Raw genomic sequence first — 15,045 nt, 5'->3', positions numbered from 1 at the left:
TAAGGGGGCAAAACTTTAAGAGAAATGTTAAAGGATGCTTCTTCACTCAGAGAGTGGTGGCAGAATGGAATGATCTTCCAGAGGAGATAGTTGCAGCAGGGTCCCTTCTGTCATTTAAGAGAAGGCTGGATGTGTACATGGATATGAGGGAGTTGGAGAGCTATGGGTGGAGAATGGGGGTGGGGGAGCTAGTGGAGTTGTTCAAGTGAACCAGCATGGACTCTTAGGGCCAATATGGCCTGTTTCTGCGCAGTAAACTGTTAAATAGTTATATGGTAGTTCAAACCATCACAATCCAGTTGGCAGAACTTGGCAAAAATAATTCATTCACAGTGCATCTATGAAAATTATCCTTTTGTACTTCTTTGGCAGTTAACAACCCATTCAACCAGCTTATGAAAAGTAATGAACAGTTTGTGAATTGTCTGAGCTCAGTCAATTCACAGGTGGCTGAGTGCCAAGGTGGGACAAGTCCATTTCCTGGGATTCCCTTATCCAGTGTATAAAAGAAGTAGCAGCAAACAACTAATGGTGGGAGTACACCACCACCCCTCCCACTCTAAACTTTCTACTATTGATCTGCAGAGGGGTCTGGTGTCCAGGTCCTTCACTCCTTGAATGTGGTCACACAAATAGATCAGGTGATAAAGAAGGCATCTGGTATACTTGCCCCATTGGCATGGCATTGAGTATGAAAATAAGGAAGTCAGATTGCAGCTGCTTACAGTAAGACTTTGTTTGGGCCACACTTGGAATACTGTGTGAAATTCTGCTTGGCACCTTACACGAAAGATGTGGAGGCTTTGGAAAGGAGGCAGAAGAGATTCACCAGGAGGTTGCCTGTCTTAAAGGGTATGAGTTATGGAGAGAGGTTGGACAAACTTGAGTTATTTTTCCTGGAGCATTAGTGGACGATGGGAGACCTGATTGATCATTATCAAATCAAATCAGGTGGATAGTCAGAATCTTTACCCGGGGGGGGTAAATTCCGTCGCACACGAGAGGGCATCCTTTTAAACTGATGGGGAGAAAGTTTAAGGGAAATGTGTAGAACAAGCTTTGTTAACACCTGGAACAGGTTGCCAGGGTAGTGGTGGAAGGAGATTTTAAAAAAAGTAGTATTTAAGAAAGGTCAGTATAGAAACATGAATATGAAGGGGATATCATGTGCAAGCAACCCCTTGATTTGGACCTCATGTTCAGCACAAACACATGAGTCGAAGACCCTATACCTGTACTGTTCAATGTCTGATGCTTTAAACACAGTACATATTGTCCTCAGGTGTCCTTGAGTTAAGTGCAAGGTTAACTATAATTTGCATCAACTATTTAAACCAAAGATTTGTCTGCATCACTGACATAAGCACTTTTTGCATTACCTGCCATCTGTGAATATTTTTCTCCTCCTTTTATATTCACACGCTTTTTTTAAATTTTGGTGATGTTTATGTGATAATTATACTTAAATTCTTGTTATGTAACTGGAAAGCTGCAGCAGCTAAGACCTTCATTGCATCTGTACACTTTTATGCAAATGATGATGAATTCTTCATTCACTCATTTGCTTTTTGAATCAGTCCGTTGACACTAGGAACCTCCTGGAGTTCTGAATTGACAATAATTTATTGACATCTGTGTTAAGGAGGCTTTTAACAGCCCCTAACATTGTAAAGCTGTTATATTCTGCTAATTTTTATGAACAGATCTTTTTTGGGGGGAATCTGATTCAATCACCAGTGCAGTATTATAATTGAAGGAAAAGATGCATTTCTACCTGTACAGAACCTTTTATAAACACCAAATCCTTTGCAATTCAATCAGGGAATTGGACAGAGGGAACAAAGTGTTTGAACTCTTGTCCTATTGTTCATTAAATCGCTGGATTAGAAATTCAGTGTCCTGCTTGGCAGAATGACAGAGGGATCACTCAGCCCGAGTCCATGCTAGCTCCTTGCAAGAGGAATCGAGCTACTCCTGCTCATCTGCCCTTTCTTCGTTGTCCAATTATTTTCTTTTCCTTCCAGAGCTTGTCTAATTTCCTTTTAAATGCTGCCACCAAATTTGCCTCCACCATTCCCTCTGGCAGTTCATTATGGATCCTAATCACAGTGCATAGAAAAGATATTCCTCCTGCCAGCTTTTGTTTTTATGCCAGACTTTCATTCTGCTTTTTAGACACATGGAATTGTACAGCAAGGAAACAGGACCTTCAGCCCAACTTGTCCATGCCAGCCAAGTTGACTACCTAAGATAGTCTAATTTGCCTGCATTTGGGCAATATCCCTTTAAATCTTCCGCTATTGAGAGTAATTTCTATACCCTCTGTTCAGTCCTTTTGTGTCGTGACCTTCTTTCATCAGAACCTCTCACAACAATCGCTCTTCCAAGAACAACTCAAGATTCTTCACTCTTGATTATACTTCATCGGATGTGACACATTAGTTTCTTATTTCCTTTGCTTTCTCTTTATTGATTAGACTCATCATCTACAGTGGACAAGGTGCCTCTTCCTCAGTGTTGTACGATTCCTCAAAGAATGAATTCTTCCCACTCGAAGGCTTGATTAGCAATGGTCACTTTGTCCAGATTGAGTTCACCTCTGATGAAACATCGACAGCAGGAGGATTCAACATTCGATATGAAGGTATTCAATCATTTTTCACTTCAAGTCATACATACAATCAATGGGTCCAGTAAATGAAAAGAATTTCAACCTTCCCCTCACACCCCAACTAACTCCCTTTCATTGCAATTGGGGAAATGGGTGCAGAAGTAGATATTGTGTGAGAGACAGGATTTAGACTCGCCCCAAGGATAACAGTGAAAATATCTCGAGATGGGAACTTGAATGTCACCAATCCTTTGAAAAATGACAAAAATGCATTTGTAACCATGGTAGCACAACTAATAGAGCTGCTACCTCACAGCTCCTGTGACCCAGGTTCAATCCTGACCTCTGGTGATTGAGTTTGTACGATCTCCCAGTCACTGCACGGAATTGCTGCAGATTCTCCACATTTCTCTCATGTGTGTGTGTGTGTGTGTGTGTGTGTGTGTGTGTGTGTGTGTGTGTGTGTGTGTGTGTGTGTGTGTGTGTGTGTGTGTGTGTGTGTGTGTGTATTCTCACATATGATTACTGCTCATGGTTAGAGTGGAAATGGTCTATGGAAACCACAGAGAGGTTCTCTGAAACCCCATACAAGTAGACTCCAACTTACATTCTGGGACTTGTATCATAAGTTGAAATTATCATGTTGAAACAATATGGTACTTTACCAGTAATTTAAATGCTGAAAACCTTTATTACAACACAATTTAAACTGAAAAAAAAACATTACTGCAATTCACCCTACCATTTTTTAATTTAAATTTTATTTAGATGCTGAAAACCTTTATTATAACACAATCTGATGCGACGCAAATTTGACACGACACAAACTTGACATAACATAACTCTGATTTGATGCGACCCGAGTTTTACATGACACAATGAGCATTTTTACACAATGCAAATTTGGCGCAACTCAGCTCTGACACAACGCGACTTGGACGCGAAGCAAATTTTATATCTTGGCTAGTTTGTTGTACAGTATTGTACAGTGCACTCATGACTGCTAGTGTGTGCTGAACGCTACTCTCGTGCTATGCTGCAATTGCCCAGCATTGTGAAAGAGTAACATCATTGCGTCACCACGCCGCCTGTCACCATAACTTGAAACTGAAAGTACCAGATTGTGAGTATTGTAACTTTGAAATATTGCAAGTTGGGTCACCATAAGTCAGGGTCTATCTGTAGTTGCAACAAGTCAATTTTTCAGCAAGAGTGTTCTGCCAAAGAAGAAATTTCCTCCAAATGATTGAAGCAATAAAACTGCCACATTGTGTGTCGTTCATTAGGTATGACCAATCCTGGTGCTGAAATTTGTAGATTTAAATTAGCGAATAACATGGAAATATTGAGGCTCTAAAGCGTGTGCTTTGGCCCGCGATATAATTATATTTGGTCCACAAGAACATATTAAATATATATTAGAGTTGGCCCGCTGGCCGCCGCGCAAGTATAGCACATGCACAGCAGCAAGCAATACCATAGTAGTTTTTAGCACTTCCACAGCAGGCACAGCAGTACACCAATATAGTTAACGGGAAAGTTAGTTAGATATTCACAGCGGCGCCGATACTACGGACCCGCCGCCTAGCTACATCGGACCCGCCGCCTAGCTACAACGGACCCGCCGCCTAGCTCCAACGGACCCGCCGCCTAGCTCCAACGGACCCGCCGCCTAGCTCCAACGGACCCGCCGCCTAGCTCCAACGGACCCGCCGCCTAGCTCCAACGGACCCGCCGCCTAGCTCCAACGGACCCGCCGCCTAGCTCCAACGGACCCGCCGCCTAGCTCCAACGGACCCGCCGCCTAGCTCCAACGGACCCGCCGCCTAGCTCCAACGGACCCGCCGCCTAGCTCCAACGGACCCGCCGCCTAGCTCCAACGGACCCGCCGCCTAGCTCCAACGGACCCGCCGCCTAGCTACAACGGACCCGCCGCCTAGCTACAACGGACCCGCCGCCTAGCTACAACGGACCCGCCGCCTAGCTACAACGGACCCGCCGCCTAGCTCCATGTGGCTAGATGTGGTGGGTCACCTCCACATCTCCTTGAGCTTCATCTGTGGGCGGGTGCTGCTGGGCATCGGACTTTCCACTGGGGTGGAGGTCGCGGACGAGTTCCACCGCTCTCACGGTATTCCCAGTGAGATGGCGAGACCAGCGGGGACTCGGGTTGTTGGCGGCGGTTGCGGCAGGCGGAGGCGGGGGCGGAGGAGGGAGAGGGGGCGGGGGGCGGATGCCGCTCAGGTTTGTTGTCTGCGCTGGGGAGAGCTCCCTGCAGACCTCCACTCCCTGGCATGCTTCTCGGCAACGTGCGATCCTTGGCTTAAAGGCTAGAGAGAAATATTATTTATTGAATATTTTATTTCTTATTTGTTAATGCTTCTTATGGAAAGAGTTTAACCAAAACTATTATTAAAAATTTATTTTAATAAGAAAAAGTTTAACATTACATATGTTGAGAGAAAACATGCAGATGTTGTTGAAAATTTTCAATAAATATTTAGTTCGGCCCTCGACTTAGTCCAAGTTTTTAATTTTGGCTCTCGGTGAATTTGAGTTTGACACCCCTGGTCTAAAGCAATTTGGTTAGAATTTAGAACCGTGGAACACTACAGCATAGAAACCATTGGCCCATCTAATTTTTTGCAAACTGTTTATTCCACCTAGGCCCATCGAATTTCAGGTGTGTGGTTGTGGGTGTGGGTGTGTGGGGGAGCTGGGTTGTGTACGTGCATGCACTTCCGATTCAATTAGCCAAAGTGGGTAGGGAATTAAGAGAACGGGGAAAAGGCAGGTAGGTGATCAGCCATGACCTTATTGAATAGCGGAGCAGGCTCGAATAGCCAGATGGCCCTATTGCTCCTATTTCTTATTTTCTTTTCTCCCAATTTTTTGATGCAGTATCCATGGACAGAATATTTTGGATCAGGACCCTAACTCAAGTCTCATTTCTACCCATGGATGCTGACCCACTGAATTCATCCAACAGCTCATTGTTGGCTCAAAAATATTTCCAAGGTCCTCAATCTCTGGGAGCTCTGACTATTACAACACTGACCTTGGCAATAAACTGAATGATGGGTGATAAAAGTTCCAGCATCTGCAGTTTTTATATTTCTCTTTTTTTTTGTTGATTGTTGAAAAGTTAATAGCTTTCATTCATGTTAATAGACAAAAATTTGAACACCCATCATTCAGCCTATTGATGTGTTGTAATGAACTGCATTCCAATTTATATAAATGGAAAAGCATTGGTGGAAACACTAGTTCTCACACATTTAGAAAACACATCAAGAAAAAGTTCAGGAAAATTCAGGCAAGGTTTGTAAAGAATAAAGTCAAGCTTAATGTAAACACTTAAGCATATAAGTTACAATTTATTTGTCACAAATTACCTAGTACAGTGAGAAAAGTTCTTCTGCAAACAGACTATCAGGTTCTATCTAATATTCATACAGCCAATTCATTAATTATTTATTTACATTCAAGGGGAGCACTATTGTGGGATTGTACAGGAGCATGATGGCTGCAGGGAAGAAATTATCTTAAAACCTGCTAGTGCCGAGTCTTTTAGAACGTTGGCTGACTTTTATAGGAGCCGGAGATGTACATGGAGTCAATGGAGGAGACAGAAGTTTGTGTTTATAATTGAGAGATGCAACATAGAACATTGAATATTACAGCGCAGTCCAGGCACTTCGGCCCATGATATTGTGCTGACCAATATAAACCCACTCCACAATCTCAACCTCCCTTTCTCACACCCATAACCCTCTATTTTTCTTGCATCCATATGCCTGTCTATGAATTTTTAAATCCCCATGGTACCAGCCTCCACCATCATCCATGGCAACACATTTTATGCACACAGTACTCTCCATGTAAAAAGCTTACCCCTGATGTCTCCCCTAAGCTTTCCTTCCCTCACCCTAAACAAATGTTCTCTGGTGTTTGCTACTGTCACCCTGGGGAAAAAAGTGTTGGCTGTCCACCTGATCTATGCTTCTCTTAATCTTTTAGATCCTTATTAAGTCACCTTTCATCCTTCTTCACTCCAAAGCCCTAGCTCTGTTAACCTTTCCTCATAAGACATGTTCTCGAATACAAGCAATGTCCTGGTAAATCTCCTCTGCATCCTCTCCAAGGCTTCACATCCTGCAATGAGGTGACCAGAACTGAACATAGTGTTCCAAGTGTGGTCTAACCAGAGTTTTATAGATCTGCAACATTATCTCATTGCTCTTGAACTTACTCCCATGACTAATGAAAGGCAGAATACCACAAGCATTATTAACTATCCTATCAATCCTTGAGAAATCTATGGTTTTGGTCCCCAAATTCCCTCTGTTCTTCCTGCCTTTAACCATGTACTCCAATTACAAGTTTGACCTATCAAAATGTATCACTTCACACTTCCCCGGATTGACAGAGGCCTGATTTGACAGATAAAAGAAACAGCAAAACTGCTGGGTCTAAATATGAATTCTATTTATGTAACACTTTCTCTAACATCTGGATGTCAAAAAGCATCATGTCATTGGTGTAGAGTCTCTGTTGTCATGTAGAAAATTACATGACACCCTATTCACAAACTGTTCTCACAATGACCAGATCACCTGTTACAAGTCTTAGCTGAGGGCTGAATATTTGCCAAGACTCCAGGGATAATCTGCTCACTCTTCATTAAAATACTGCCAAGAGAGGAAAGACAATTTGGTCTCACCCAGAAGTGGAACACTTGCCTATACAATGTTATAATTCAGTAGGTGCTTTCAAATTGCAGCACCCGGGTAGCCCTCCTGGGATCCAGGTGCAATAACTGGGTTGTAGGTGCAGGATAGCAGCCAGACCTACCTGATAAATCGCCAACCCAGTGATTTAAGGGGGATCCCGCCCATGTAGAAGAATGAATTATATCTCACTTATATTTTAAGGCTTTTAACTTGCATCTCAATGCTAAAACTTTTGCTTTTAACACAAGATGGGAGACAAACCTTTAGTGTGACATAAGATGGCTGAATACAGTTAGACAGCTGCAAATATTATCTTGCAATGCTTTGAGAATTGGCACTGATACAATGAAAAGCAAAGATAAAGTTAGCATAACATCATTCTATTCTGTCTTATGAAAAGTAAACACCAAAAAGCCAGGTGCCAGGGCTGGAAAACCATTTTTTCATATATAGAATGATGTAACATTAAAAATGAGGGTCATTCTGCCCCTTACTCATTTGAAATTGTATAAATATAGAAGCAACCATCTGTATGTTTGATGTGAGAGCTGAGACTTCAAGGAGATTTCTGCTTGAGATATTTGACTCGTCATCCTCACTTCCCATATACGAATTGAACATTTATAATAAAATCTGCAGCTTTGAAGAAATATTTCTGCTGTGTGTTCTTTTGCCGTTTGATTTCATTTCAAAGGTGCAGGCTGACTTCCACATCCCCATGATGACGTGGTGAGTGACATGTCACGCACTCACTGGTCGGCAGTTTCCTCCCTCACCAGCTGTCAGTAGCCCCCCCCTCCAATCAGCCGCCAACCCCCGTCAGTCCCCCCCCATCAGTCACCACCTGTCAGTCACCCCCACCACACTGTCAGTCACCTCATTCCCCCCCCCCCCCTTCAGTCATCCTTCCCATCGACGTGCCGCTGCCATGAATGGGGTGGCGGGGTGCTGCTGTGAACGCCACTCCGGTTCGCAGCGACGGCTCAATGCGGGAGTGTGGGAGCAATCCCATCTTTCTTACCCATAATGCTCCATGCCACTGGAACCACTCTGCCAGTACCAGAGCAGTTCCAGCGGCATAGGGGATTATGGGTAAGGAAGACAGCCATTGCTTTTGTATTAAGCCATCGCTGCGAACCGGAGTGGCATTCGCAGCAGCGGCACATCCCAGAAGCCCCCACTCTCCCCCTGATTGTGACAGCAGCCACCACTTGTGACTCCTCACATTCCCCCACCCCTCGATCGTGGCAGCGGCCTCTCTCCCTCCAATTGCAGCAGTGACCTCTCTCCCCAGATCGTGGTAGCAACCCCTCTCTTCCTATTGCGGTAGTGACCACTTTCCCCTGATCGCGCCAGCGGCCACCTCAGCCAGAGGTTTTCTTTTCAGCAAGTGCTGACATCACCATTTCCATTTTCAAACCACTGGAGCAGGATATCAGGGTAAGTTTTACTGGGTTCTATGACTACTTCTGAGGTCGGTCAGGGACCTGGTTTGGTTCTCACCAGGTTGATCCAGTTGAACCCTTTCAATTGCCATGTACCTGGGTTGATAAACATACAAATTTCCTGGTTAACTACATTTTACATGGCAATTTGAAAGGGCCAAATGCTCCTTCAGTTCTTTCATTGCCAGAGTGCAGTGCTATAACCTTTGACTGACATGATAATCAGAGAAAAGGAACAAATGAAATCACCAGCCTCAAAATTGGGGTTATGGTCCTGAGGTTCAGACAGACTCAATGTGTGCTTCCTCTCTGATGTCCCAGCTGGCATTTTTTGCTCTGTCAATATGATAGAAGAGCAAAGGATTACCTTGCAGCATTTGGGAACTTGCAGGGCACAAATGGCAGCCATGCTTTTTCCATTACCATAGGGGCTTCTATTCAAGCCTTTCAAGCTTTTTGCTAAATAAAGACATCTCCCTTTTTGTCTGCTTTTTATCTCAAATCCTTCAAAGTTGTAGCTTTATTCCCCCCAAACTGAGTGAGATGTTTCTTCCTTCTTCACAGCCTTTGAGCGCGGACACTGTTTCGAGCCGTACATGCAGAACGGGAACTTCACGACAACCAATCCTTCCTACAGTGTAGGGGCAGTGGTGGAGTTCACCTGCGATCCAGGTTACACAATGGAACACGGATCACCCATCATTGAATGCATTGACATCAGGGACCCCTACTGGAATGGGTCTGAGCCACTCTGTCGGGGTGAGTACAAGCTTCAATGTGTTTCCTGCCAACAGTTCTTGAGCCAATGAAGTAGAGCTAAGACTCACAAAAAAGCAAGGTGATTAGCATCTCCAACAGGCTGAATGTTTGGCACTAGAATAAATTGCTCTTGTGGCGGCTCACCACTAGGCAGGTGAACCGGCCCCGCTTGTAAGCCACACGGCGGGGCAGCCGGCCAAAATGGTGCTGTCGGGGGTGCTCCCTTCCTCACAGCATGGGGCTCAGAAGCCCGCGCTGGGGGACCACGTGATGCCCGCGTGACGTCAGCACCCTCCAGCACGGTTCTCAGCCAGGTCCGGGTTGGGAGTATAAGTGCAGCCCAGCAGCCTGCAATAAACTAGTCTGCTCACTAAGCTCAACCCGTCTGGTTACAGGAGCAGTGTAGCCGCCGCTACAATTGGTGACCCCGACTGGTTCAAACATCTTTGACCCATTATGAGCGAGCCTGGGATCAGCGCTATAGCGTGAAACTGCCTGAATTCTGGGTTCAGGAGTCAGAGACCTGGTTCGGCCACGCGGAGGCTCAGTTTCATCTCCACCAGATTTCGTCCGACCCGACCAAATTCTACCATGTGGATCAGGCCACTTCCAGACGTGTGCTGCACCTTGTTCAGCACTCACCTGCCAAAGACAAATACGAGACCATCAAGCGAGTGCTTCCGGATCCCTCAGACTATCCAGACATCAGCGTGCTGCTCGGATGGTGCACCTCGATGCCCTGGGGGACAGGTCCCCAATGGAGCTGATGGATGAGATGCTCGCGCTCATGGGTGAGCACACCAACTGCCAACTCTTCGAGCACATTTTCCTCGACCATAAGCCCGGGGACATCCGGCCCCTGCTGGTTCAGGAGAGCTTCACCGACCCGAGGAAGGTGGCCCAGAAAGCCCAAGAGCTATGACTCGCGTGATTCCCGGAGGGTTCAGCGGTCCAGCAGGTCACAAGGCACAGACACAACCACGCTAAGCCCACCCCTAGAACTGCGGTAGAGCATCCTGCCCCTGCAAGGGCCCCCAAGAGCATAACCAAGGCCACAGCATCCGCTCCAGGCCTCTGCTTCTATCACCCGCGCTGGGGAGCCAAGGCTCGGAAGTGTCATCAGCCCTGCTCTTTCCAGGGAAACGACCAGGCCGGCCACTGTTAATAGCTGTGGTGGCTGGCCAAGGACACAGCCTCCTCTACCTATGGGACTCAGTCAGTGGCCAGCGGTTCCTCATTGACACTGGAGCCCAGATCAGCATCATCTCAAACACAGCCATCGAGTCCAGGAACTGACCTCATGGACCTCCCCTCTGTGCGGCCAACGCAACAGAAATCCAGACGTATGGAGACAAGACAGTCCACTTCCAGATTGGGCAACGAGATTTCGCGTGGAGGTTCACCATCTCATCCCTCCCGACTGCCATCCTGGGTGCAGACTTCCTCCTCGCACCGGGCTTCTGGTGGACATTCGAGGTAGGTGCCTGGTGGATACCCGTACCTTCCAGGCCATTTGCTTCAACACCTCCTGCTCGGAGCAACCACAGATGACTACGATCAGCACGCCCAGAGACGGGTTCCAGCGAATCCTGGTCAAGTTCCCGACACACCTCAAGCCACAGTTCTCCGATGCCACACTGCGCCACGGGGTGTCCCACCACATCCCCACCTAGGGCACACCGGTTCACGTCAAGGCACGCTGGCTCCCACCTGACAAGTTCCAGGTGGTGAAGGAGGAGTTTTCGTGCCTGTTGGAACTGGGGATCATTCCTCGGTCTGACAGCCCGTGGGTCTCGCCACTCCACCTGGTCCCAAAAGCCTCCGGCGGCTGCTGTCCCTGCAAAGACTATCAACGGCTCAACGAGAAAACAGTTCCTGACCGTTACCCCATCCCTCACATCCAAGACTTTACAGCCAATCTGAACGGTGCAAGGGTTTTCTCCAAGATTGACCTGGTGCGCAGATATCACCAGATCCCGGTGCAACCTGAGGACATACCCAAGACGGATTCATCACCCCCTTTGGCTTGTTCAAATTCGTGCGCATGCCGTTCGGGCTCAAAAATGCCTCTCAGACCTTCCAGTGCCTCATGGACTCTATGGGCAGGGACTTGGATTTTGTCTTTATTTATTTGGATGACATCCTCGTTGCCAGCAAGGACCAGGCACAACACAAGGCCCACCTTTTCTCCCGGCTGGCCAATTTCGGCTTTACCATCAACCCGGCCAAGTGCCAGTTCGGGAAAGAGTCCATGCAGTTCCTGGGCCATACCATCACAGTCGAAGGAGCCATGCACACCGCTGCGAATTTCACCGCTATCAGGGAGTTCCCACGCCCGTACAGTCTCAAACTGCTTCAGGAGTTCGTGGGTGTGGTCAACTTTTACAACTGCTTCATCCTGGGAGCTGTGCACATCATGCAGCCGCAATTCGCCCTCATCGCAGCCAAGCACAAAATGCTTGCTTGGAACCCAGAAGCCTGCATTGCATTCAAGGCCACCAAGGACGCCATCGCAAAGGCCACCATGCTTGCCCACCTGCACACCGACCTGCATATGGCACTCTCTGTCAATGCCTCTGCCACAGCCGTCGGTGTCATCTTGGAGCAGCAGGTGAATGGACATTGAAAGCCGCTGGCATTCTTTGGCCGCCTGCTCCACCCGCCGGAATGAAAGTATAGTACCTTCAACCGCGAGTTACTGGGCATGTACCTGGTGATGCGGCATTTCCACTATTTTTTGGAGGGGAGGACTTTTACCATCTTCACTGACTACAAACCCCTCACCCAGGCGCTCACGATGGCAAATGATCCCTGGTTAGCCCGCCAGGAGTGTCACCTCTCCTTCGTTTCGGAGTTTACCACCACCTGGACTTCCAAAAGGCCTTCGATAAGGTCCCGCATAAACGACTGGCTTCCAAAATCAAGGCTCATTGGGATTGGGGGCAAAGTATTGATGTGGATTGAGAACTGGCTGGCAGGTAGAAGACAGAGAGTTGGGATAAATGGCTCGTTTTCTGAATGGCAGGCGGTGACCAGTGGGGTACCACAGGGACCTGTACTGGGACCCCAGCTGTTCACAATTTACATTAATGATCTGGATGAGGGGATTGGATGTAATATCTCCAAATTTGCAGATGACACTAAGCTAGGAGGGGTTGTGTGCACAGAAGAGGGGGGTCAGGAAGCTCCAGTGTGATTTGGATAAATTGAGGGATTGGGCAGATACATGGCAAATGCACTACAATGTGGATAAATGTGAGGTTATCCACTTTGGTAATACAAACCGGAGGGCAGATTACTATTTGAATGGCAATAGATTAAGAGATGGGGAAGTGCAGAGAGACCTAGGAGTACTTGTACATCAGTCTCTGAAGGCGAGCATGCAGGTACAGCAGGCGGTTAAAAAGGCAAATGGTATGTTGGCCTTCATATCAAGAGGGTTTGAGTATAGGAACAAGGATACCTTACTGCAGCTGTTACAGGGCCTTGGTGAGACCACACCTGGAGAATTGTGTGCAGTTTTGGTCACCTTATCTCAGGAAGGATGTTCTTGCAAAGGAGGGAGTGCAGAGGCGATTCACCAGGCTGATACCTGGAATGACAGGAATGACTTATGAGGAAAGATTGCGCAAATTGGGATTACACTCCCTGGAGTTTAGAAGATTGAGAGGGGATCTCATAGAGACATATAAAATTCTGACAGGATTGGACAGAATGGATGCAGATGGGATGTTTCCAATGATGGGAAAATCCAGAACCCGGGGCCATGGTTTGAGGATAATAGGCAAACCATTTAGGACCGAGATGAGGAGGAATTTCTTTACCCAGAGGGTGTTGAATCTGTGGAATTCATTGCCACAGAGGGCAGTAGAGGCAGGTTCATTAAATCTATTTAAGAGGGAATTAGATCTATTTCTTCAGTATAAGGGTATTAAAGGTTACGGAGAGAAGGCAGGGACGGGGTACTGAACTTTAAGATCAGCCATGATCTCGTTGAATGACGGAGCAGGCTCGAAGGGTCGAATGACGTACTCCTGCTCCTATCTTCTATGTAACATTCGGCACAAGGCAGGGAAGGACAATGTGGTTGCCGATGTACTCTCATGGCCTGCCTTCTGCACGCTGATGCCCGGCCTCGACTTCGACCAGCTTGCCCGGGTCCAGAAGTCTGATGAGGAGACGAGGGCCTTCAAGACTGCCATCCCGGGCCTGCAGTTCCGAGACCTCCCGACTCCGAGTGGCGAAGGCACTATCCTGTGTGATGTCTCCATGTGCACCCCACGACCAGTGGTTCCCCAGCAGTGGTGCATGCAGGTCTTCCGTCACATCCACGACCTTTCACATCCGTCCATCAGGTCCACGGTCCGGATGGTGGTAGAATGGTTCATAAGGCACAGGCTGAGGAAGCAGATTGCGGGCAGGGCCAGAACATGCACCATTGCCAGATGTCCAAGGTGCACAGGGACACCAGGGCGCCCATACAGGAGTTCGAGCATGTCCAGGAACGGATCAGCCACATTCACGTGGACATCGTCGGGCCCTTACCCATTTCCCAGGGCAACCGTTAACTGTTTATGATGGTGGACCGTACCACTCGCTGGCCTGAGGCGATCCCGATGCCAGACACCTCCACCGACTCCTGCTCCCGGGCACTGTTGCATGATTGGGTCGCCCGGTTCGACGTCCCGGGTCACCTCACTAGCAATCGGGGTGCCCAGTTCACATCTGCGCTCTGGGCGCAGCTCCCCAACAGGTTGGGGATCCAGCTACACCACACCACGGCTTACCACCCGCAGGCCAATGGACTAGTCGAACGTTTGCACCACCACCTTAAGTCAGCACTCATGGCCTGCCTCACCAGTCCCGACTGGGCAGACGACTGCTTTAGGTGCTCCTAGGCATCCACTCCACTCCCAAGGAAGATCTGCAGGCATCATCAGCTGAGCTGGTCTATGGTGTGCCGCTGGCACTACCAAGTGAGTTCGTCAATGCACCTCACAATCCCTAGCAGTCGCCGCATGAACTACTTCCTCACTTCAGGGCATGCTTGGACTCATTCAAACCCCCATCACTACCCAGGCATGGTACCTGCCCATCTCACGTTCCTGGCGAACAGCTTTCCGTGGAGTACATTTTCGTTCAGCGGGGACCAACCACGGCACCTCTGCAGTGACCATACGAGGGGACGAACAGGGTTATACAGCGTTCTGGCTCCACGTTCACGCTTGACATTGGCAGCAGGCAGGAGCTGTTTACCATGGACAGGCTGAAGCCAGGGCACCTCGATCCCACTGAGCCCGTGGTCGTAGCCCAGCCCAAGAAGAGAGGCCACCCGGCGAAAAAGGACTGGTTCTGGAGGCGGCTGTGCGGCGGCTCACCACTCGGCAGGCGAACCGGCCCCGCTTGTAAGCCACACGGCGGGGCAGCCGGCCAAAATGGCGCTGTCGGGGGTGCTCCCTTCCTCCCAGCATGGGGCTCAGAAGCCCGTGCTGGGGGA

The 15,045-nt window shown here is 48.0% G+C and overlaps 1 protein-coding gene and 1 long non-coding RNA gene across 3 annotated transcripts in view; one reads left to right on the top strand and one right to left on the bottom strand.

The window, feature by feature from the left end:
* Positions 1-15,045, bottom strand: part of LOC138761089 (uncharacterized) — a 247,081-nt gene that overhangs the window by 147,781 nt on the left and 84,255 nt on the right. The gene's annotated exons all lie outside the window — the stretch shown is intronic.
* LOC138760233 (seizure 6-like protein) overlaps positions 1-15,045 on the top strand; it is a 126,413-nt gene that overhangs the window by 47,508 nt on the left and 63,860 nt on the right. The window contains exons 7-8 of the mRNA XM_069930565.1: positions 2,478-2,644; positions 9,354-9,548. Coding sequence (XP_069786666.1) covers positions 2,478-2,644; positions 9,354-9,548 — 362 coding nt within the window. The remainder of the gene's footprint in view (positions 1-2,477; positions 2,645-9,353; positions 9,549-15,045) is intronic.

This window comes from Narcine bancroftii, chromosome 4 (assembly GCF_036971445.1).
Source record: "Narcine bancroftii isolate sNarBan1 chromosome 4, sNarBan1.hap1, whole genome shotgun sequence".
Lineage (NCBI taxonomy): Eukaryota > Metazoa > Chordata > Chondrichthyes > Torpediniformes > Narcinidae > Narcine > Narcine bancroftii.
Note: the sequence above shows the minus strand (reverse complement) of the source record. Positions and strands in the feature narration are given on the sequence as shown.